Below are 18,293 nucleotides of genomic sequence, written 5' to 3'. Positions count from 1 at the left end.
TAGAATTAATAGTAATAATGGATACAAATAAATAGCTTCTGCTGTCATACCTAATCGCAGCATTTAAAAACTTAAAAATAATGGTACCTCAGTGTTACAGTATAAAAGACTGATAAATCTGATCATTTTCCAGCAGAGGTCTGTAAAGTATTCTGTGTGTAGTTTGGCCCCTCAGTTTCATTTACCAAAGCTGTCTCCTCTTCTGTCCTCTCTGCCATCCATGTGATAGAGTCCAGTCTTCCCACTGCACCGCTGAACCAGTCCTCATGCTCAGGTAGCTGCTTTCTCACTCTTGCTTGCCTTCAGCCACAGCTTGTGTGTTTACCTTAGCAGGAAAGGGCAAATGACTGTCAGGACAGAGGAGCGAAGGTGATGGAGTCTGCCCCAAGGGCCTGTGACATTGTGAGAGAGAAGTGTCCTTGTGGAAAAACCCTGGGGGCTCAGGATTGCTCCTCTAGCTCCCAGGCAGGTATGGCCAAGTTAGTGCAAGTAGTGGCACAACACTTCCTAACCTAAATGCTTTACTGGCTTTTCTTTGAGAGACAACGTAGGGTTTTTTTCCAAAATTAAATAACTCATCTTTGTGTTTGGTTCCTATAACTATGCCACTGTCAGCTGTCTTTAAGCACAACTTTCCATGGTGTTTGTAGCATACATTGGCATGTGCGTTGTGCTGGAGCCACAGTGACTGTGCATGATTTAATGCTCTTGATCCACATGTGCTGGATAACTAGGATATGTCAGAGGCACTGCCAAAAATGTGCTTTTTTAAAGGTAGTTCTGACATCTTGTGGACTTCCTAGAACTAAAACAGCCCATAGTTTTGTTTCCTGGCCTATCATCATTTCTGGAGGCACTGAGAACTAAGTCATCCAGTAGTCAAGTCCAAAAAAACAATCATTAATTTAAAAAAAAGTCTTCCTTCAGACAGAACACAGTCCATATTTTTTATCTTTATATCTAGAGTTCCATAAGAAACTTTGTTAATTCTCTAGTATTTGAATTTGCTATTGGTAATATACAATTTAGACAAACGTATCTGTGCTTCTGGGAGTTAGTCACTCACAACTGTGTGTTGTTCCCTTCAAAGTTATGATTCATAAATGGTTTGGTTTTAGATATAATTATTTAGAGAGAGGTATGTAGCTTTCAGAATCCCATCAGAGACAGCTGTCAATGAAGTTTTACTAAAGATGAATTTATCCTAATATACTCAGATTTTAGAAGGTGCACAACTTTTGTTCAGACATCTGCTTTAAATCCTTCAGAGAGTTCCAGAACATGCACATTTGATTGTATGATAAAGAGAATTGAATCTTTTAATGGAACATCCATATACTTACTTAATTCACACACAAAACAAAACCTCCATTTTTTCTGATGTGAATACTTTTTGGTTTTTCTTCATCTGTATTTGCCTGTGTGTAGAACTTAGGACACCAAAAATAGTTGTTCAAAAGTCTAGATCCTGCAGTTTTATAATTACTTGCTAAAAATATTCTTTCAGGTAATTTTCAGATTATGGGTCATCCGCTGGGATCATTTGTTATTTGTATTCTGTTATTAGGAGCCTAAGATGTATAATTTCTGCAGTGAGACTAAACTACTGTAACACTCCATGTAGGAGAAGAGCAAACAGCAAATGTCAGGCAATTGGTAACGATTTGTGTCAGAGAAGAATAACTGTTTGAGTTAAATTCATTAAGCTTTCTGTCTTTGTGAACGTATTCATAAGCACTGAGAGATTGCTCAGATGGTCACAAGTAAAGTGACATTGAAAATCGCAGCTAAATCTTTTTGGTTACTTTCAGTTGAACTGACTCCAGTGGTTACTGAGCCACAATTCTGTACATCACATCCCTTTCCCCCATCATGGCTCATCAGGTATTGATTCTCAGTAGTATCAATACTGCAAGACATATGATTAGCTAATATGTTTGTTAGACTACTATTGATAAGGAGCAGTGTCATCATCTGCAGCTGTACCAGAACTATACATTGTTGTGGCCATGACATACTATCAACAACCCCAAATCTGGCACAGAAACAGTAAATACAACTGTTACTACTTTTCAACCATCACTTCTGTAATGAAAAGATAGATACTTTTGTGAGTTTCTGTGAAAACTAAGGTACTGGGGTTTTTATGGTATTTTTCTGGTTAGACTTTACTTGGACAATTGCCTGGATATAAACATGCATGATGGGATTGCACAAGATACAAAGATAGATGGCACAAAAGAGATATCTGAACACTTCTTGTATAACAGATGAATTATTTCAATGCTGTATTAGAGTGACAAAACAGAATTTGTTTATTTATCTCTTTATCTTTCCTGTGCCCTCAAACTTGTGCCAATACCCCCTCACTTGAATACTCAGGTGTTTTCAAGTGTCTAGGCCATCAGCCATGCAAAAAAAAGTAAATATGTATTTTCACTTATGAGTAGATAAGCTTATTTAGTGACTAGTGCTCCTTGGGATTAAAGATTTCACAGAACTGAATAAACAAAAACCAAATTAAAAATAGATAAAGAATCATGAAATGCTATGCATTTTATGTGCAACTCCTGAAACTGTTAAATGTGGATAAACTGTATGACAGAATCATCCAAAGGTAGACAGAAGATTTGATGGAATTTTTATGTGCTGATTATCTGTTCTGAGTTAATGCTTATTAAAAGAGGATTAATCTACATTCATATTTGAGAAATAGCTTATCAGAAAAAGGAATGAGACTTGGCTGGCAACATTAAAGTTTTCATTTGCAGTAGGAAAATGTGGCCTACTAGAGATAGGCATACAGAAAGCTTTCTAAAGCTTTCTAAAGCTTTCTTGCCTCAGAATGTCGACTTACTATACATTCATATTTTTCCAGTTCTAGCAGGCATAAAGATTAAGTTTAACCTTGTCAGATAATATTAGTAAATGGTTTTGGTACCTCCTTATATATTTAATAAAAAGCGTCTGAAAAGCTCCTTAACATATGCTGGTTTTCATACAAATATATACAATATAATTTCCCGAAATATTTATGCATTTAAAATGCACTTTGGATTATATTTCTGCATTTTTACAGTCCTTGAAGTATAAGCTGGTGGGGATTCCTTCAAAATCTCTCTATGCAGGGGTTATTTTTTCATCTTCTTCTGAAAACCAATCTCATCCCTGCAGGTCTTCAGCCTTTCTAAGAACATATATCAGATGCAAAGAGCTGTTTTGCTTCCTTGGTGATAAAAAGCAAGGGAGATGGGTGGGTCAGTGATAGGGACATCCTTCCCTTCCTCCTCTTGCATTGCCCCTTGAAATTGCTCTGCTGCTTTTTGAAGTGGAGGCAGGATAAATAAAGCCAGCTGTCTGTGTGTTTTATTTTCACAGTGACATCTACAAGCCTGCATTGCATTAAGTCTGCTTCTATTCAGGCGTTTAGACTTGTTTTGTAATTGCAGAAATCAAACTGCAGGCAAAAATGCTGACAAAATGTATGGCAGGGATGATAAACATAGTGCTTGTGTTGGCAGCCTGACCGTATCTTCTGTTGTTAGCTGTCTTTCCTTTCACAACACTGATGCTAAAAGAAAGGCACCTTCTCTATCCAGCCTTAGGTAGCCCATTCATGGATGGCATCAGGAATAGGTTTTGTTGGGTTTTTTTCTGTAGCATCCTGGTGACATGTCCACGCTTCAAGAGGAATTTTGGCACATTTAATTAATATTCCAGAACCTTTTCCACCAAGCATAGTAAATAACTATAATATTTCCTTGTTTGTTTTCTCACTGCACACATTGGTGTACAGGGTGGAGGGTAAAGGAAAGAACTTGTATTCCCTCCCAGTTCCATACACATCACATAAGCACAGTCTTCCCCAGGAAAAACAGTGTCACTGCAAGATAGGTTCTTTTTTTTTTAATAAACTAAGCTGAACCTTTATTCTAAAAACAGTGCTTTTATTGGGAGGGTGTGAGATTAATGTAGGCAAAAAAACCCCAAAACAAAACAAGAAGTAATTCCTACCACAAGGATACACAGGTAGAAGAAAAAGGAGCAAATGCTGTGATACTTGTCTCTTCTCAACAATCTCATATGCCACAGCCAACCTGCAGCAACTGTGGCTCTAGCAGTGAGGTTTTGGTGCCATGTCTTCCCAATATGTTTCTCACAGCTTGCCTTGGAGTTTTCCCATCCCTGACTACCCAGAAAATAAAATGTGTCAGGCAAACATTGCTGCAATCTCCTACTAGCTCCTCCATTTTAGCTCTGCTCTATAAAGGTACACAAGGGATATAAATATTTTGAAGACCACAAATACTGTTGGGATTTTTTTTTTCCGTATGATATGCAAAGTTAAAATCTCACACACCTGTATGTGCTACACGATTGGTGACAAAATAACTTCAAAATTATTTCTGGTGGATGATAGTCTGAAAAAGAGCATTAATCCCAAGCATTTTTTAGAAAATATGTTTTACTGGAATTCCCTTAAATCTGTAAACTTTATTATTATGGGTTGTTACCGAATTAGCCTTTGTTTCTCATTCTCATTTCTTGTCACTTTGCGAAATGCAGAAAGTTGAAGAAATCAAATACAAAATTTGAAGGGGAGGAGGAGAAAGGAAGCAATATCTAATGTACTTTTGACTGAGATACTTTGAAACAGCCAGGCAGTGCCCACATTTTTGCATATTCATGATAGTTACACCACTTCAGATTATTTACTTTTAAGCAATGAGTGATACAGTCATTTGACAGCCTGTTAGAGAAAGTAGCGTTGGCTCTAAAATTAATTACCTGCAGTGTATTACCATGTCTTGTTTTTTGATAGCACACTTTTATTTAATACTTTTCATACTTGCATTTTGATTTTCTTTTCATTAATTGGTTTGATTACATCCTTTCAAAATTTAGCTGTTAACCATTTTGATGTGACATATGACTGCAGTGATTTTCTGATATTGATATTAGTCTGCTCTGCAGTGAAGGATAATTAATCACCCTACCCAAGCACTCTTCCAGCAGAGCTTCCAGAGGGCCAGTTTTGTCCCCTTTGCTGAATGTAGACTGTGAAATTGTCCTAGGAGTTAATAAAGTGACAAGGATTCTATAAGGTATCAGAAGTATTTTCCCAGTGGATTTATGCCATTGCTAATTTTTTTAATGATCACAGAATTCCTATTGGGTGTAGTAATTTTGTCTGATTAGAATAGTGTATAATACCCTAATTCTGAATTAGTGTAGTTTGGACCAATACTTGGAAAATCTTGCAAATATTCTCGGAGCTATAATTTAACTATGGGAATGTATGTCTTACAAAGGTAAATAGTATTTCCAAACCAAGGCCTATTTTAAAAAAAATTTAAAATAATCTGGCCACAGACTTTTCCATTCCTCTTTGAAATTCAAAGCCTCATCTTGTCAGAGGCCTGTAAGGGTGCAGGTGTCCAGGACATTGATATAATTTAATAGTCTGCCTTATCTATGCTTGACAATAAATAATGGGATATTGCCACTGAGGACCAGAGTAGTCTGTTGGCCTTGACTCAAAATATTTGCCAGTGCTTCAAAAAGGAGCATCAAATGTTGTCAATTAGCACCTCACCAGTAATGTGGGTTTACCTGTATTGCCCTGAAATGTAATCCTGTTAATAAGATAGATAAGGAAGAGGCTGGTTTTTGTCAAACACCCATGAATGGAGACACAAAATGTGTATGGAAGACTGGAAACACTTTTTCTTCCCGGTGACACTGGCATGTATGCATTTATGTGTGGCTGCTAGTTCTTAAACTCTTCTTCTGATGGAAATGGTGCAGCTGTATGATTTTTTTCCATCCCTTCATCTGTAATAGAGCTGCCACCTCTTTCCCAGGACTGTTTGTCCTGGGAAATGGCATATTTGTTTGGTGACATTATATTACTGCATTATGACATGATGTTATTAACTCACTGGTGCAATGTCATTATGTACTGAAGCAAAAGCATGCCAAGAAACAATTTCATCACATGGCTCAGTCTTGCAAGGCAAAACCATATGAAGGGACCTGTGGTAAATTCAGGCCTTTTGCCCAGATGGCTGGTTTGCCTTCCAAGCTACAGAACAAGTTGGTGTCAGTCAGTAACGTGTAGTGAAATCCTGAACAAACTGTAACCCTGATGTGCTTGATCCTGTTCTTATAATTTCTGTACTTTATTGAGTGATGATGCCAAGAAGCCTCCTATCTTGGACACTGAGCAGTTTGAATTGTTACTTTTAATTATTACTAATTGATTTTTTCCCTGTCTTATATGTGTGTGCCTGTGTGTGTGTGTATGTTTGTTTGTTTTGTTTTCTCCCAACCAAAACACAGTCACTTTCCAAAGAGGAGATGGAGGACTAATGAGCAATGGAAGGTATGTTTCTTTGTATAAAGGTCTTTTCATTGTATTTATTTTTAAAATTAGGGATCTGAAACATGCACTTGGGTCATAACAGATCATTGGGAAAACTGACAACACTAGGAGGAGTTAAGTAGCTTACCACAGGGTTTAATGACCTATCTGTTGTGCACTTTGTAGTTATCAAGCCCAGATGTTTCATATCTCCCAGATGCCCTGGAAGAAATGAGTAGTAAATATCACAAAGAATGTGTTCATTTGTTATCAGGATGTTTATTGCATTAATTAGACATTAGCAAATGAAGTTGCTGTTGTTTAAGACTCCTTATTGGCTCCCCCTAAATTGCTGTGAGTGAACAATTACAGTTAATCGATCATGAAATAAATGATTCATGGATGATGAATAGGCTGTAGATTGATAGGACTGGATTCCACAACTTTGGCTACTCAATTGAAATTGATAAAAGCTGATAACAGGCCCATATATCCTCATCTATTTTCCCTTTGCCAATATGGAGATTGTAATTAGGCCCTGGTAATAACTTCCAATCTCCTGTTTAATCAATATTTTAGCAAAAAGAGATTAGGCCTAATGAGAGCAAGTAGATGTGGTGAGAACATGGCTGGGCCTTCTTATTGTCGTTTCCATGGAAACTGATGTTTCTCTTAGGGATTGTGCCAGGCAGGGGTCTATAAAGTACAATGATCGGAGATGTTGCTCCAACTTCATGAGTGCTTTAATAACCTAGAAAAGCTGCAGAGCTGCGGATGGCTTTTTGTTTTCATTTGGGGAAAGGGGGGGTGTCTGCTGGAAATTATTTGTTTTCCCTGTTAGATACAAATACAAACAATCCACCTGCCTTGCTAAATTTCCCTGTTTATCCTGGGGTGAGAGAGATATGGCACCTTATGGCCCATAAGGTGCCTTCTGTGCCTTCTCTTTCACATGCTCGCTGTTTGGTACTGCTCTCAAAGCTGGGAATTAGAGGGATATAAAAGCCATGCCTTAGTGGCAGATAGAGATAGCTGTGGACTTTCCATTAATCCTACTCAAACCTGTTTGCCTCTAAACCATCCAAGAGTGCTCAAAGAAAGAGTTACCAGCCTGTAGATGACAGGCATGCATTTGGGATGCAAGGGAAGGAAGAAATAGTAGCCCAAAGTCCTGGAAATGGCTGATATGGAGCAATCAGTTTGAGTGATGGCTCCCTTGAGGTGGTAATTTATCATGCAGCCCTGTTGTAGGATCCCGTGATGGTGCTGCCTAACTCCTGTTTCACACAGACAACGGAGTTCATTTGGATTCTGGCAGAGTCACGACGGCTGCCTAGTCCCACTTCTACTGACAAAGTTGATTTGTATATAACCTTAATTAACTGCTCAAGGTCTTTAAATCATCCAAGGCTACACAATTTTAAATTGAAATAAATTAAAGTCTTCTAAATTGTTAGTTACCTGTGGTGTTAGGAGAACAGTGATACGGCTCGTTTGATCACTGGTTGTCTCACAGATGTTGTAATTTTAAATATACATGTATATATTTGTATGTATATCTCTTTTTCTTATTCTGCTTCAGTCGACCAGGTCTCTTGAATGCAAGTGACCCCAGTTATCCTTGGCTTGCAGACTCCTGGCCTGCCACAAGTCTGCCAGTAAACAACAGCACTAGTGGACCCAATGATCTTGGCAATTTTGGTCGTGGAGGTAGGTTTCCTTTTATTATTTCACCATATAGTATACAATAGGCTCCCATTAGTTAACATTTATGATAAATACTGTGTGATGTTTTTATCCTTGTAGTTCTATGTGTGATTCTAGATTTGATTGAAAATTTACTTTAAAATGTTAGTTTTACTCTGTTGCTTTTTACTTATTTAAAAGGTAGGTCTAGTTTTTAATTTACCCCACAGTGGTGAGACAGGGTCTGCTTATGATCTAAAGGGAAATGTATCTGTTGCTCAACCTTATTCCCTTTTGTGCAGAGATAAGCAATCTGCTGGGCAGAGGAATATAGCCAGGGAAAAAAGATGTCCATAAGGGCAGAGGAAAACTGGGGGGATGCAGGAAGGATGTTCCTTCAGCAGAACAGGAGAACATTGTTGCTGTCACCTTACCCATCCTCTTCCTACTGAGGGCCTACTCTCAGTTTCAAGCATAATCCATGAAGAATTATGGATTCTTCAAGAATTAAGGAAAGTCACCAACTTTCTTTCACTTGGAGAAAAGAATATACAAAGGGGACCTATTTAGATTTTTTCATGGGTTTGCTTCCATTTTGAATTGAGGGAGGACCTTTGGGGAGATGAGGTAATGATTTATTATTACGATGATGAATCTTTAGAGGGGTTATTTTCTGTCAAATATTTTACTCAAATGGGAATTTCAAGAATGGGAATTTGAAAAGTCTTAGTAATATTCACATCTCTCTGTTAGTCCCTTGGTTTCTGTGATAGCACAGCTAGTTCTGCATAGGGGTGTTCAGAACAAGACTTCTTAATGTAAATGAGCATATAAATATTTTTAAGACATGAATAGGTAACAAAAATCAAGAAAACCTTATATATCAAAAATGCATTAAAATGAAAAAAAATCTATAAAACCATCAAAGTGATAAATGTGAAAAGAATTCGGTTTTGAACTGTACCAGAACCTGCTTCTGAAAATCATCCCTCATATCAGTTATACATTCCCATGCAAAGTCTCTTGCCTGTGGTTTGACTACTGTGACTTCAAATTACAACAAAACACACTAGATTTATATTCTATATAAAAATGCTGTAAAGCTCTTGTCATACAAAACTATTTAAAAGTAAGCAAAACTTTTGATAATATTTAGAAGGCAACTGAATATCTGCCAGGTTCTTTGTTGTGAATATCTTGAAAATAAAACCCTTCAGTACTTTTCCATCTTTTCTTAAGCTCACATAATACAGAAAAATTACCATTTTCTTTTAGCATTTGGCTCTACATGACAGAAATTGGAAGCATGTTTTGAAGTTTTTGGCCTCAGTGTGGATGAGGCATAGGTCCAAATTTGTGCAAGAGATAAAACAGTTACATTTTGAAATTCAGCAGCTTAATTCCACCCACGATCTTTACAGTTGAGCTCACAATTTTATTCTGGCTGATTTGGGACCACTTGTCCCTTTCTGTTTCAGTAGTTGAGATTGGATGTTTCTGCATTAAAGATGGACTAAAAGTCAGATGTCTTTCAACAGATATATATAGAGAATATTAACATTACAGAGAGAACTCTTACTGGTTAAAAGATCTATGATAATATAAAAGGTCTGTAAGCATTTTAAAAACAGTAAAGTGCCAATCAATCACTGGAAAGTCAGAAGCTGAGGCAAGCAGTTCTGACATTGCCCTTAAAAGTGAGATCCATGTTATGTCCCAGATAGGCATGTGAGAGCAAGGCTGTGAGTGGGAAGCACAGGTTGGAGCTGGAGTCACGTAAAATGGTACTGCATCTCCTGAGGCAGCAAGAAAGAGCTTCCCTCTGGAAGTACTTTGGCGCTATTTCATTTATCTCAAGAATTACAAAACAAGTTGGATTTTGGAGAGTTCTGGGGAAAGCATCCAGTGGGAAATGCGTGTTCAACTTTGGTCTGAAATGTACACTGTGGGTTTTTTTACTATGACAGCTTGGTGGGAAAATCACACTTGACTTTTACTAGGTGATTATGGCACTTTGTAAAACGGCAATTTAATAGCTCTTTGAGTACTTAATGCATACATCTCACTGAGGTCAAAAAAGTAATCCATGGTTGTACTGAAAATTCCCAGAATGTCTGGAGAACCTCAGCTTATTAGTAAGAAAGACTGAAAGTTCTTGGCTGGTGGAGAGCTATGCAACTTTCCTTTCAAGTGTGTGCAATGTATCGTTCTCCATTTTAAAGTGACTGTATAGAGATGATACCTCTTCATTCTTGCCAGAAATGTGCTCTAAAGACAGATGTATGTCTGAGTACTTGAGAGATGAACATTTAGATGGTTTTTACTTCCCTAAGTCTGCAAATCCAACACAGACAGGTTGAGCTGAATTTGCTTCACTTTATACATCAACAACAGAATTTATTTACTAAACTTCAAGCCATTATACTTTGACGAAACCAATTGTGGAAAGGAAAAATCTTCTTACTGTGGATGAAAGAAAGATGGACTGCATTTGTCTCTCACATCTCATACTGTATTTGGACATAGATGCCTTTCTGTTTGTGTACAGACCCTAGAAAGCACATTGCATGTGAGCAAATAGATGGTAATAAACCTGATTTTGAAATATGAGCTGTAGTTTGCATTAATTGTAATTTTTTTGCACTTACAACTTATCTGCAGTTATAAGTTAATACAATTAAGATCTTTTAATACTTGATTGTGTCCATTTCCCTGTTGTCTGCAAAACCAGATCATGCTGATAGACCCAAATTTAATCTCTGTTTCTGCAGTGTCTCTGCTGAGCACTTGTTATTGCTGTATTTATTGTTAGTATTACGTTTCTGCCCTGAGACTGCAGATGTTATTAGGGTCCATATTAAAATATTCACTGTTGCACACATGAATGTAACAGAAAATAGTTCTGTGATCTAAATGTTCATCCCAGGGAAAAAAAAAACACACAACCAAACCACACCAACACAAACAAACCAACCAAAACAATGGGAGGAGACAATGGTGTCACAGCTCATTGCTGGATAAGTCTTTGAGATAGTGAGAGAACAGCTGTATTCCTTGAGGTTTCACAAAACCCCCATTTGAGTCTGAAACTGAACCTAAGCCCTTGTCTAGGTGCAAGAATCATCTTTTCTTTTTGGGGCTCAAGGTATATCCAAATTGGCTGTGATCCCTAGAATGGGATGTGAACATCCTCACTGTAGGAGTGTGCATTATCTCAAGTGTGATCTAACAGTTGGAATCCGTATCTGCCATCTGCCTGTAGAAAGAAAATGGAATATAAATGATGCTTTTAAAATTTTTTTTAACAAGTACATCCCAGAATTGATTCAACTTTTCAGAGTCTAAATAAATTGTAAAAATAGTACCATTTGATATATTGACCTCTGAGATAGAGAAGGAAAAGGATTATCTGCTGAGCTGTGGTTCTCCTTGGAACATCATGCCAGTCATCATTAGATTCTTCACACATCAGTAATCTCAGTTTCTAGATCTAGTATTCCACCAACAAAGGTCACTTCAGTGTTTAGTAAGGAGAGAGATTACCAATCTATCTGATTAAATATATAAACTACACTGTGTGTTATGATTCAAAAGATGTAGAAAAGTCAACAGATATTTAGTTAAATGTGTTGTACTGTTCTTCAGGTAAATGTTCTGGAGTATTTGAACAAGTTGTTCTCTGTTATTAACACTGCTTTACCATTTTGAGGGACTGATCACTTAAATCCCTTCAGAATAACAGATTTTCTTTCACATACCAGGAACAACTTGGTCTTGTCATGTTTTTCTTTGTGGAAAAGGAGAAATGTACTAGCTAATGTCAAAAAGAAAATTAGATAAGCTGATGCACAAAACTTCAAGGAAATCAAGGTGATGCCCTTAAAAAATTACTTTGAGGGCTTTGGCATCCATACAAGAGTTTTTCTACATATTTTCTCGGAAAGTTCCCTCTATGATTTGTAAATTCTCTCCTTTCATCATTTCCCTGAAGCCCAGACAGCTTCATTGGTTCTGACATAGAATGAACAATTGAAAACATTCTTTAGGAGAGAAATATTCCAAACTTCACTTTCAAGCTGAAGGTATGGAGAAAAAAAAAAAAAAGATGGTTTTAGGCAGTGAGACGTGAAGGACAAGTGGTAGGCCTGTCACAGATGCTGATAGCTTGGCGATGGTTGTACATCATCTTCCCTTCGTTGGCTCATGGACCTGTCTCGGCTGAAATGCAAACGTGCAAAATGACACATTTATTTCTCATCTTAAACCTTGATACTTTCAGGCTTCGTGTACATCAATGATTTGTTTCATTCCCCTGTGTTCACCACAGATGTGCTGCCACCAGTGCCAGGGCAAGGAGATAAAACTGCTACTATGCTTTCTGATGGAGCCATTTACAGCAGCATCGACTTCACCACGAAAACCAGTTACAACAGTTCCAGCCAAATAACGCAAGCTACGCCATATGCCACCACCCAGATACTGCATTCCAACAGCATCCATGAGCTGGCTGTCGATTTACCTGATCCTCAGTGGAAAAGCTCAATTCAGCAAAAAAATGACCTGATGGGATTTGGTTACTCTCTCCCAGACCAAGGCAAAGGCAACAATGGTAATTACAGCTCTTATTTTCCAGAGACCTTGGCTTTGTACTGTATCATCTGTGCCTGAATTAGAACATTCTTTTTAGTTGTGTGAGATACTGTTCATATTTACCTTAACTAATGCTAACATTCCTTGCATGTGCGCTGAATGTCATACAATCACAAAACATGTCGTCCTGTGCTTTTATTCCTCTTTGTCCTGTGCTAATCACCAAGCCATCTGCCCTCCATTAGGCTAGGCTAGGTGTACCTTTAAAAATAATTAAGTTAAAACTGCCACCCCACCGCATCTGCTGTTGACTTGCTAACTGCATGTGTTGCATGTGCTTGTGCTGTCGACTAATCCCACGATGCCACTGTGACCTTTGCCGTTTAACCCTTAGCCTTGCTTTACATCCCTGACTACCGGGTGGCTGAGGGACTGGCTAATAGATTGCCACACAACCAGTCACAGGATTTCAGCACCACCAGCTCCCACAACAGCTCCGAAAGGAGTGGCAGCCTCTCAGGTTGGTTCCTCCGCCGTGGGCAGGGGAGTGAGGGACGGAGGGGTGTTGGCGAGCGGCTCGCCGCGGAGGCGGAAAGACCTCCCAGGCACAGGTTGAGAATTCCCATGAGAGTGCCTGCCCGCTAGTAAACACTGGAAAATATGAAGTTTCATTGGAACAGCAGAGAACACTGTCACATGGGCCTCTACTTTAAAAAAAAAAAAGTTTTTTGGCAAAACCTATTTGGAGATAACTGGAGATTCCTCCCAGGTGGTGCTTGTCGGTGCAATTGCCAGCCTTGCCTTGTCACATCCCTTCCCTGACAGCACAGTTTGTGGAGCAAATGTATTTCTGCATCCATCCTCAGTTTATAGGCCTCCCCACACTGAACGTCATGAGGAGAGTAACATTTTTGTTGAGTGGTTAACAGATCCCCCACTCCCACGAGCTATTTCTAGATACTTTTCTTCAGTGAAGCAGCTCAGAAATAATTGTAGGGCCCTGAACGATGACTGGGGTTTCAACAAATTGTGCCAAGCCTGCATACAAACAGGATGTAAATTTTATGTGTGTGCTGCATGTTCTATTGGAAACATGATGCATTTTCATCAGATGAAAATGACTGTAGTACATGTGGTTGTGTATTATATTTAAACACACCTTTTTCCTGATTTCTTTAATTTTGCTTACTTGTTGCTCATGTTATGTATAACTGTCTTTTTTTTATTTCAAAACAAAAACTGAAAAGGCAGCAATTAAAAAGAAAACCTCTGAATTCCCTTAACTGAAATATGAGAGAGCTGAAGGGACTTAACCTTGATATTCATTCTATATCTGTAACCTTTTGAATTTCCACTTTAAGCTGGAACAATTGTAACAGTAACAGACGAAATCTAGAAATTACTTCTTTATGTCAATTTAAATTACTATTCAAATTGAATCTTGAGATTAGAAGCCTATAATCATTGGCCCATAGCTCAAATAGCCAAATGTGTTTGCAAGTCTTGTGTTCTCAAGGGGGAGTATTAGCTGATTTGAGTGAGACTGAAAAACAGGCTCATGGCATTGACGGAGAGGGATCTGGGAACGAGGTTCATACAATACTGCAAGAAAAGTTCTTGTTCCTTGTATGTGACATGTATTGGCAAGTAGCTTAGGAAATCAGCTTGCTCTCCAGGCTGCATGCAAATGCAGAAATAGATGTGCTGAGGTACATATGTGGCAGTTATCAGAGGGCAATATCACACTTTAGATATGTTGACAGCTATGGCTGCCTAAGAATTTTCTCAGAAAATATGAAGTTTCCTTGGAAAATACCAGTTAATCAAAAGCTGGATTTTGATCAAATATTTCAAGTGAAACATATTTTGCATAGTGTTTGTCAGTTTGAAATAAATCTTCTGAGGACATGGGGAAACTTCAGCTCAGTCTTTCTATGGCCAGGGCATTCCTGTTTTGGTCAAGGCAGCTCACACCTGGGTGCCCCAATGCTCAGAGTGTCAGATTGTCGGAGTGCAGAGTCAGTATTTTGCTCTCCCTTGCCCAGTAATTATGCCTTTGATACAGGATAATTATGTCTGTAATACACAAGGAACTGGGAGAGACCTTCAAATAGTCTGATAATTAAAGCATCATCGGAGTCAGAGACCAGCTTTGGTTACGTAGTCCCCATCAGGGTGGGCAGGGACTTGTTCTCTCACTTCCTTGGTTGGTACTTTAAGTACTACTTATTATTCTGACTTAGTTTCTGTCTCTCTTAAATGAATATCATGAGAAATCCTATCCCACTGTGGAATGAAAAATAGCTAAAAACTCAACTGCTTTATGAGGCAGGGAAATTTTGTAGCTGTACTTTGCACAGCTCCCATATTATATCAAAGCTATGATCATCAGCCCAACTGGCAAATTCTTTTTCCGGGGCCTGATTCATCTAGAGATTTAAACAATATAATTGAATTTCAGTGTGAGGAGACATTGAAACATCAAGCATCATTGCTATGGGGAAACAAGGCTTTGCTGCATCAGTTTTCAAACACACACCAAGCACTATGTATTAGGTGTCTGTTCCACTAGTGTGACAGTGGAGTAACTCTGCCTGTGGGGACAGAAGAGAAATCTCCTGCCCAACTATACAGTGTAGGCTGCTTTCCCTACTAGTAATGACCTTGGAGTTCTCCTCTTTGATTTCTTAATCTAAATAGTTCCTTGTCTCCCTGCTTCAGTCTTTCTAATATCTCCATTATCTTTAACCTTTCACTCCGAAACCCCCCGATTTCGAGTGACTCCATATTAGCACCCCACACATCCAACTTCTATTGTACTAGTCTCCTAAAGTTATCAAGATGCTACACTTCCAAAATCTTCCTCACTGCCTCAATTAATCTCTAAGATGAAGTTGTTCTCTGCATTTCCCTTCTCTGGGTATTCCTAGTTTAAATCCTTCTGCAACACACACACTCTTATGCATGTGCTTTTCTCCTAAAGCAGCCCCTCCTGCCTTAGCTCTACTTATGCTGACTTTTCAAAAATTTCCCCGCATCCCACGAATTTAAGTTAACCTACTTCCTTTACACTGTTCTATGCCCCTGTTTCTTTATCCCCTTTTTGCCTTACCTGTGCTTTGAAAGCTTCATTTTCCCTCCAGAAGGTTCATGTATTTGTTCCTTTATCTCCACCATCACTGGGGTTTCTTTTCATCATTTGAAATGTTCCTTCCCTTTTCAAGAAAACTTCCCTCTCTACCACGCTGCAAAAGGAGTCTCGCGTCCTAATAGAGGGAACATCAGCTCAGTTTACACGTAGTGAATAACAGGATCTTGGCTGGAATTTACTATGTGTCCCTCCAAGAAAAAGAAGGAAGAGCTCTGATCTGGAATTGAGTACTGGAAAGGAAGGTCTTGTTTGCAATGTGCAGTCAGGCCAATTAGAAACCTTGCTGAACTTGTTGCTGTCTCTAGCAGGCACAACCGGAGGTGAAAGGAGACGGCTACTTCTGAGTCACAGAATCACCTTTTTTCTTCCCTCTCTATCCTTTCCTGTTTTCATCCAGCTGACATTTGGAGGTAACAGAAGAAAGCCACTGTCTCCCAAAAAATCCCATGACGTGCTTGTCTCTGTTGCTAGAATCACACCTCCTTCTGGATTCCTCTGTGCTTAAATCTAGAGCCATGGCAAAGAAGGTGGTGCCTGCTAGTGCACACTTGACAAGTCAGTTGTGACTTTTTTGAGTCATTGATTCATTTTTACACTTTTTTTTTTCATAACTGATCCTTATAAATCAACAAGAGATGTCAGTGAGTGGGATGGATTAGACTGCGCTCTCTCAAACAGGAAAGGAATGAGTGATGGCCAGCTGGGTACCCCGCTGAAAAGGCATGTGACAAACCATTCCTCCACACCACAGTCCAAAGAGTCTGAAAGCCGCAACAAAACAGCAAAAAATAGATGGGTCTTCAAGCAGTCAAGGGATTCAAAATGTTGTGCCATTCTTCCTCTTAATGAATTCCTAACAAGAAAATGAAGTCACAGCAAAATAAAAGAAGCAAAGCAAGTGGGATGAGAGCTTTCTCTGTAAGATTGGTTTCTCACAAATGGAAGTGTCTCAGCTGGAGAAGCGGATATAAGGACAATGAGAGAAGAGCAGAGGGCCTAAACAAAATGCATTGCTTTCTTCGTTTTTGCCAGCCTTATCCATTAGAGTTACATATCAGAAAGAGAACCTCTTCTTCATAGTGGCACGAGATATTTGAATGCTGTGAAACAGTTCTAAAACATTGTACATGACTTCCTGATCTTTTAAAAAAACACTGTTTCTTTTGTTTTGACAAGTTAGTCTTGTCATTTTGGCTGAAAGATATTGAATCTAACAACAGCTTTTTTAGATGGTGTCCTCAACCTCTATGTTTTCCACAGAAAGTGATTATGGAAAACTGTTATAGTCACACTGGATTCTGACATTTGAAATAATTTGCTATGTTTTATTATATTTTTATCTAGGAGTGAATTCAAGAAGTCATAAAGAACAGATGAATAATATCAGGAAATATATTTCTGATACAGAAAGACATATCTTTCCTTGTTTGTGCACTACTGTGGTGCAAATGTACAGAGTTTTAAAAAGAAATGATTTTCAGCAAATATTCAGAATATTTTTCCATTCCATTCTATTATTACTTATAACCTTGTGACAACATTAGCACGTTGATGCTGATTCTGCTGAGATATAAATACGTCTTCTTTTTCGGGGCATGCCATCTGGAATCAGAATTTTTTCAAAGAAATGTAAATGTAGCTAGCTTTTTTTTCCACATTACATCTCTAACATTTTATTTTTCTTCTTGGATTTGCAGGTGGCAAAGGAGGGAAAAAGAAGAAAAACAAAAATACTGCCAAGCCCCAGAAAAGTAATGGTTCAAACTGGGCCAGTGTTCCCCTCCCACCCCCTCCTGTGCAGCCACTTCCAGGCACAGAGCTGGAACACTATGGGGTGGATCAGCAAGAAGCAGGGTAATTTTTTTTTTCTTTTTCTTTTGAAGAAAAATCTGTAGTTTGCAGAGATGAGGCCTGTTTTGTTATTATTTTTTAATTTTGCTAAGCAACAATATTATTCTGTTTCATTTAAAAAAAAAACAAAAGTAAAAGAGCACCTTATCCTGTAGACTTATTCAAGGCTAGGAAGGAGAAATGTTTGAATAGCTTCTCTGGAGAGTGACTGAAGGTGGAAACAAAAGTGACCTTGCTTTATCATCATGTAGAGCTTCACTGCTTTCCCATGCTGAGAAGCATCTCACTTCACAGGTAGCTTAATTGAATTCTGTTGGGACTGCATGCAGCTGATGGGACTCAGAGTGAGTAAGGATGACATAATCTGGCTCTTTGTATTTTTTCACTGCTTTGATGTTTAAAAATATTAGAGCCAACAGAACAAAAAAAAAACAAAACACCAAATTGGATTATTTTTTTAAGATCAACCAATGGATAATAATGTTCTCATCGGCTTTTAGAAGAAATTTCACAGTTGAGGAAGGCATGCTAATTATAGGCTTTTTGTTGTTGCCATTTAAACAACTCTTAAGTTTCTACAACCTTCCACTTATTTTTGTATAACTTAAAGTTGTTCTCAAGGACACATCATCACACAAGAAGTGCTAAGTG

At 38.3% G+C, this 18,293-nt stretch overlaps 1 protein-coding gene across 15 annotated transcripts in view; it reads left to right on the top strand.

Annotated features, from left to right (window-relative positions):
* ROBO2 (roundabout guidance receptor 2) overlaps positions 1-18,293 on the top strand; it is a 1,069,237-nt gene that overhangs the window by 1,008,684 nt on the left and 42,260 nt on the right. For 10 of the 15 annotated variants that reach the window (XM_039387910.1, XM_039387920.1, XM_039387912.1 and 7 more), the window contains 5 exons: positions 6,343-6,385; positions 7,947-8,074; positions 12,378-12,659; positions 13,035-13,160; positions 17,489-17,645. In XM_039387910.1, coding sequence (XP_039243844.1) covers positions 6,343-6,385; positions 7,947-8,074; positions 12,378-12,659; positions 13,035-13,160; positions 17,489-17,645 — 736 coding nt within the window. The remainder of the gene's footprint in view (positions 1-6,342; positions 6,386-7,946; positions 8,075-12,377; positions 12,660-13,034; positions 13,161-17,488; positions 17,646-18,293) is intronic. The other 5 variants (XM_039387922.1, XM_039387917.1, XM_039387921.1 and 2 more) reach the window with 1 other exon arrangement.

This window comes from Pipra filicauda, unplaced genomic scaffold (assembly GCF_003945595.2).
Source record: "Pipra filicauda isolate LSUMZ 115617 unplaced genomic scaffold, ASM394559v2 scaffold59_size3379749_pilon, whole genome shotgun sequence".
Lineage (NCBI taxonomy): Eukaryota > Metazoa > Chordata > Aves > Passeriformes > Pipridae > Pipra > Pipra filicauda.
The sequence above is the reverse complement of the archived record's forward strand: the minus strand, read 5'-3'. Positions and strand labels throughout refer to the sequence as shown.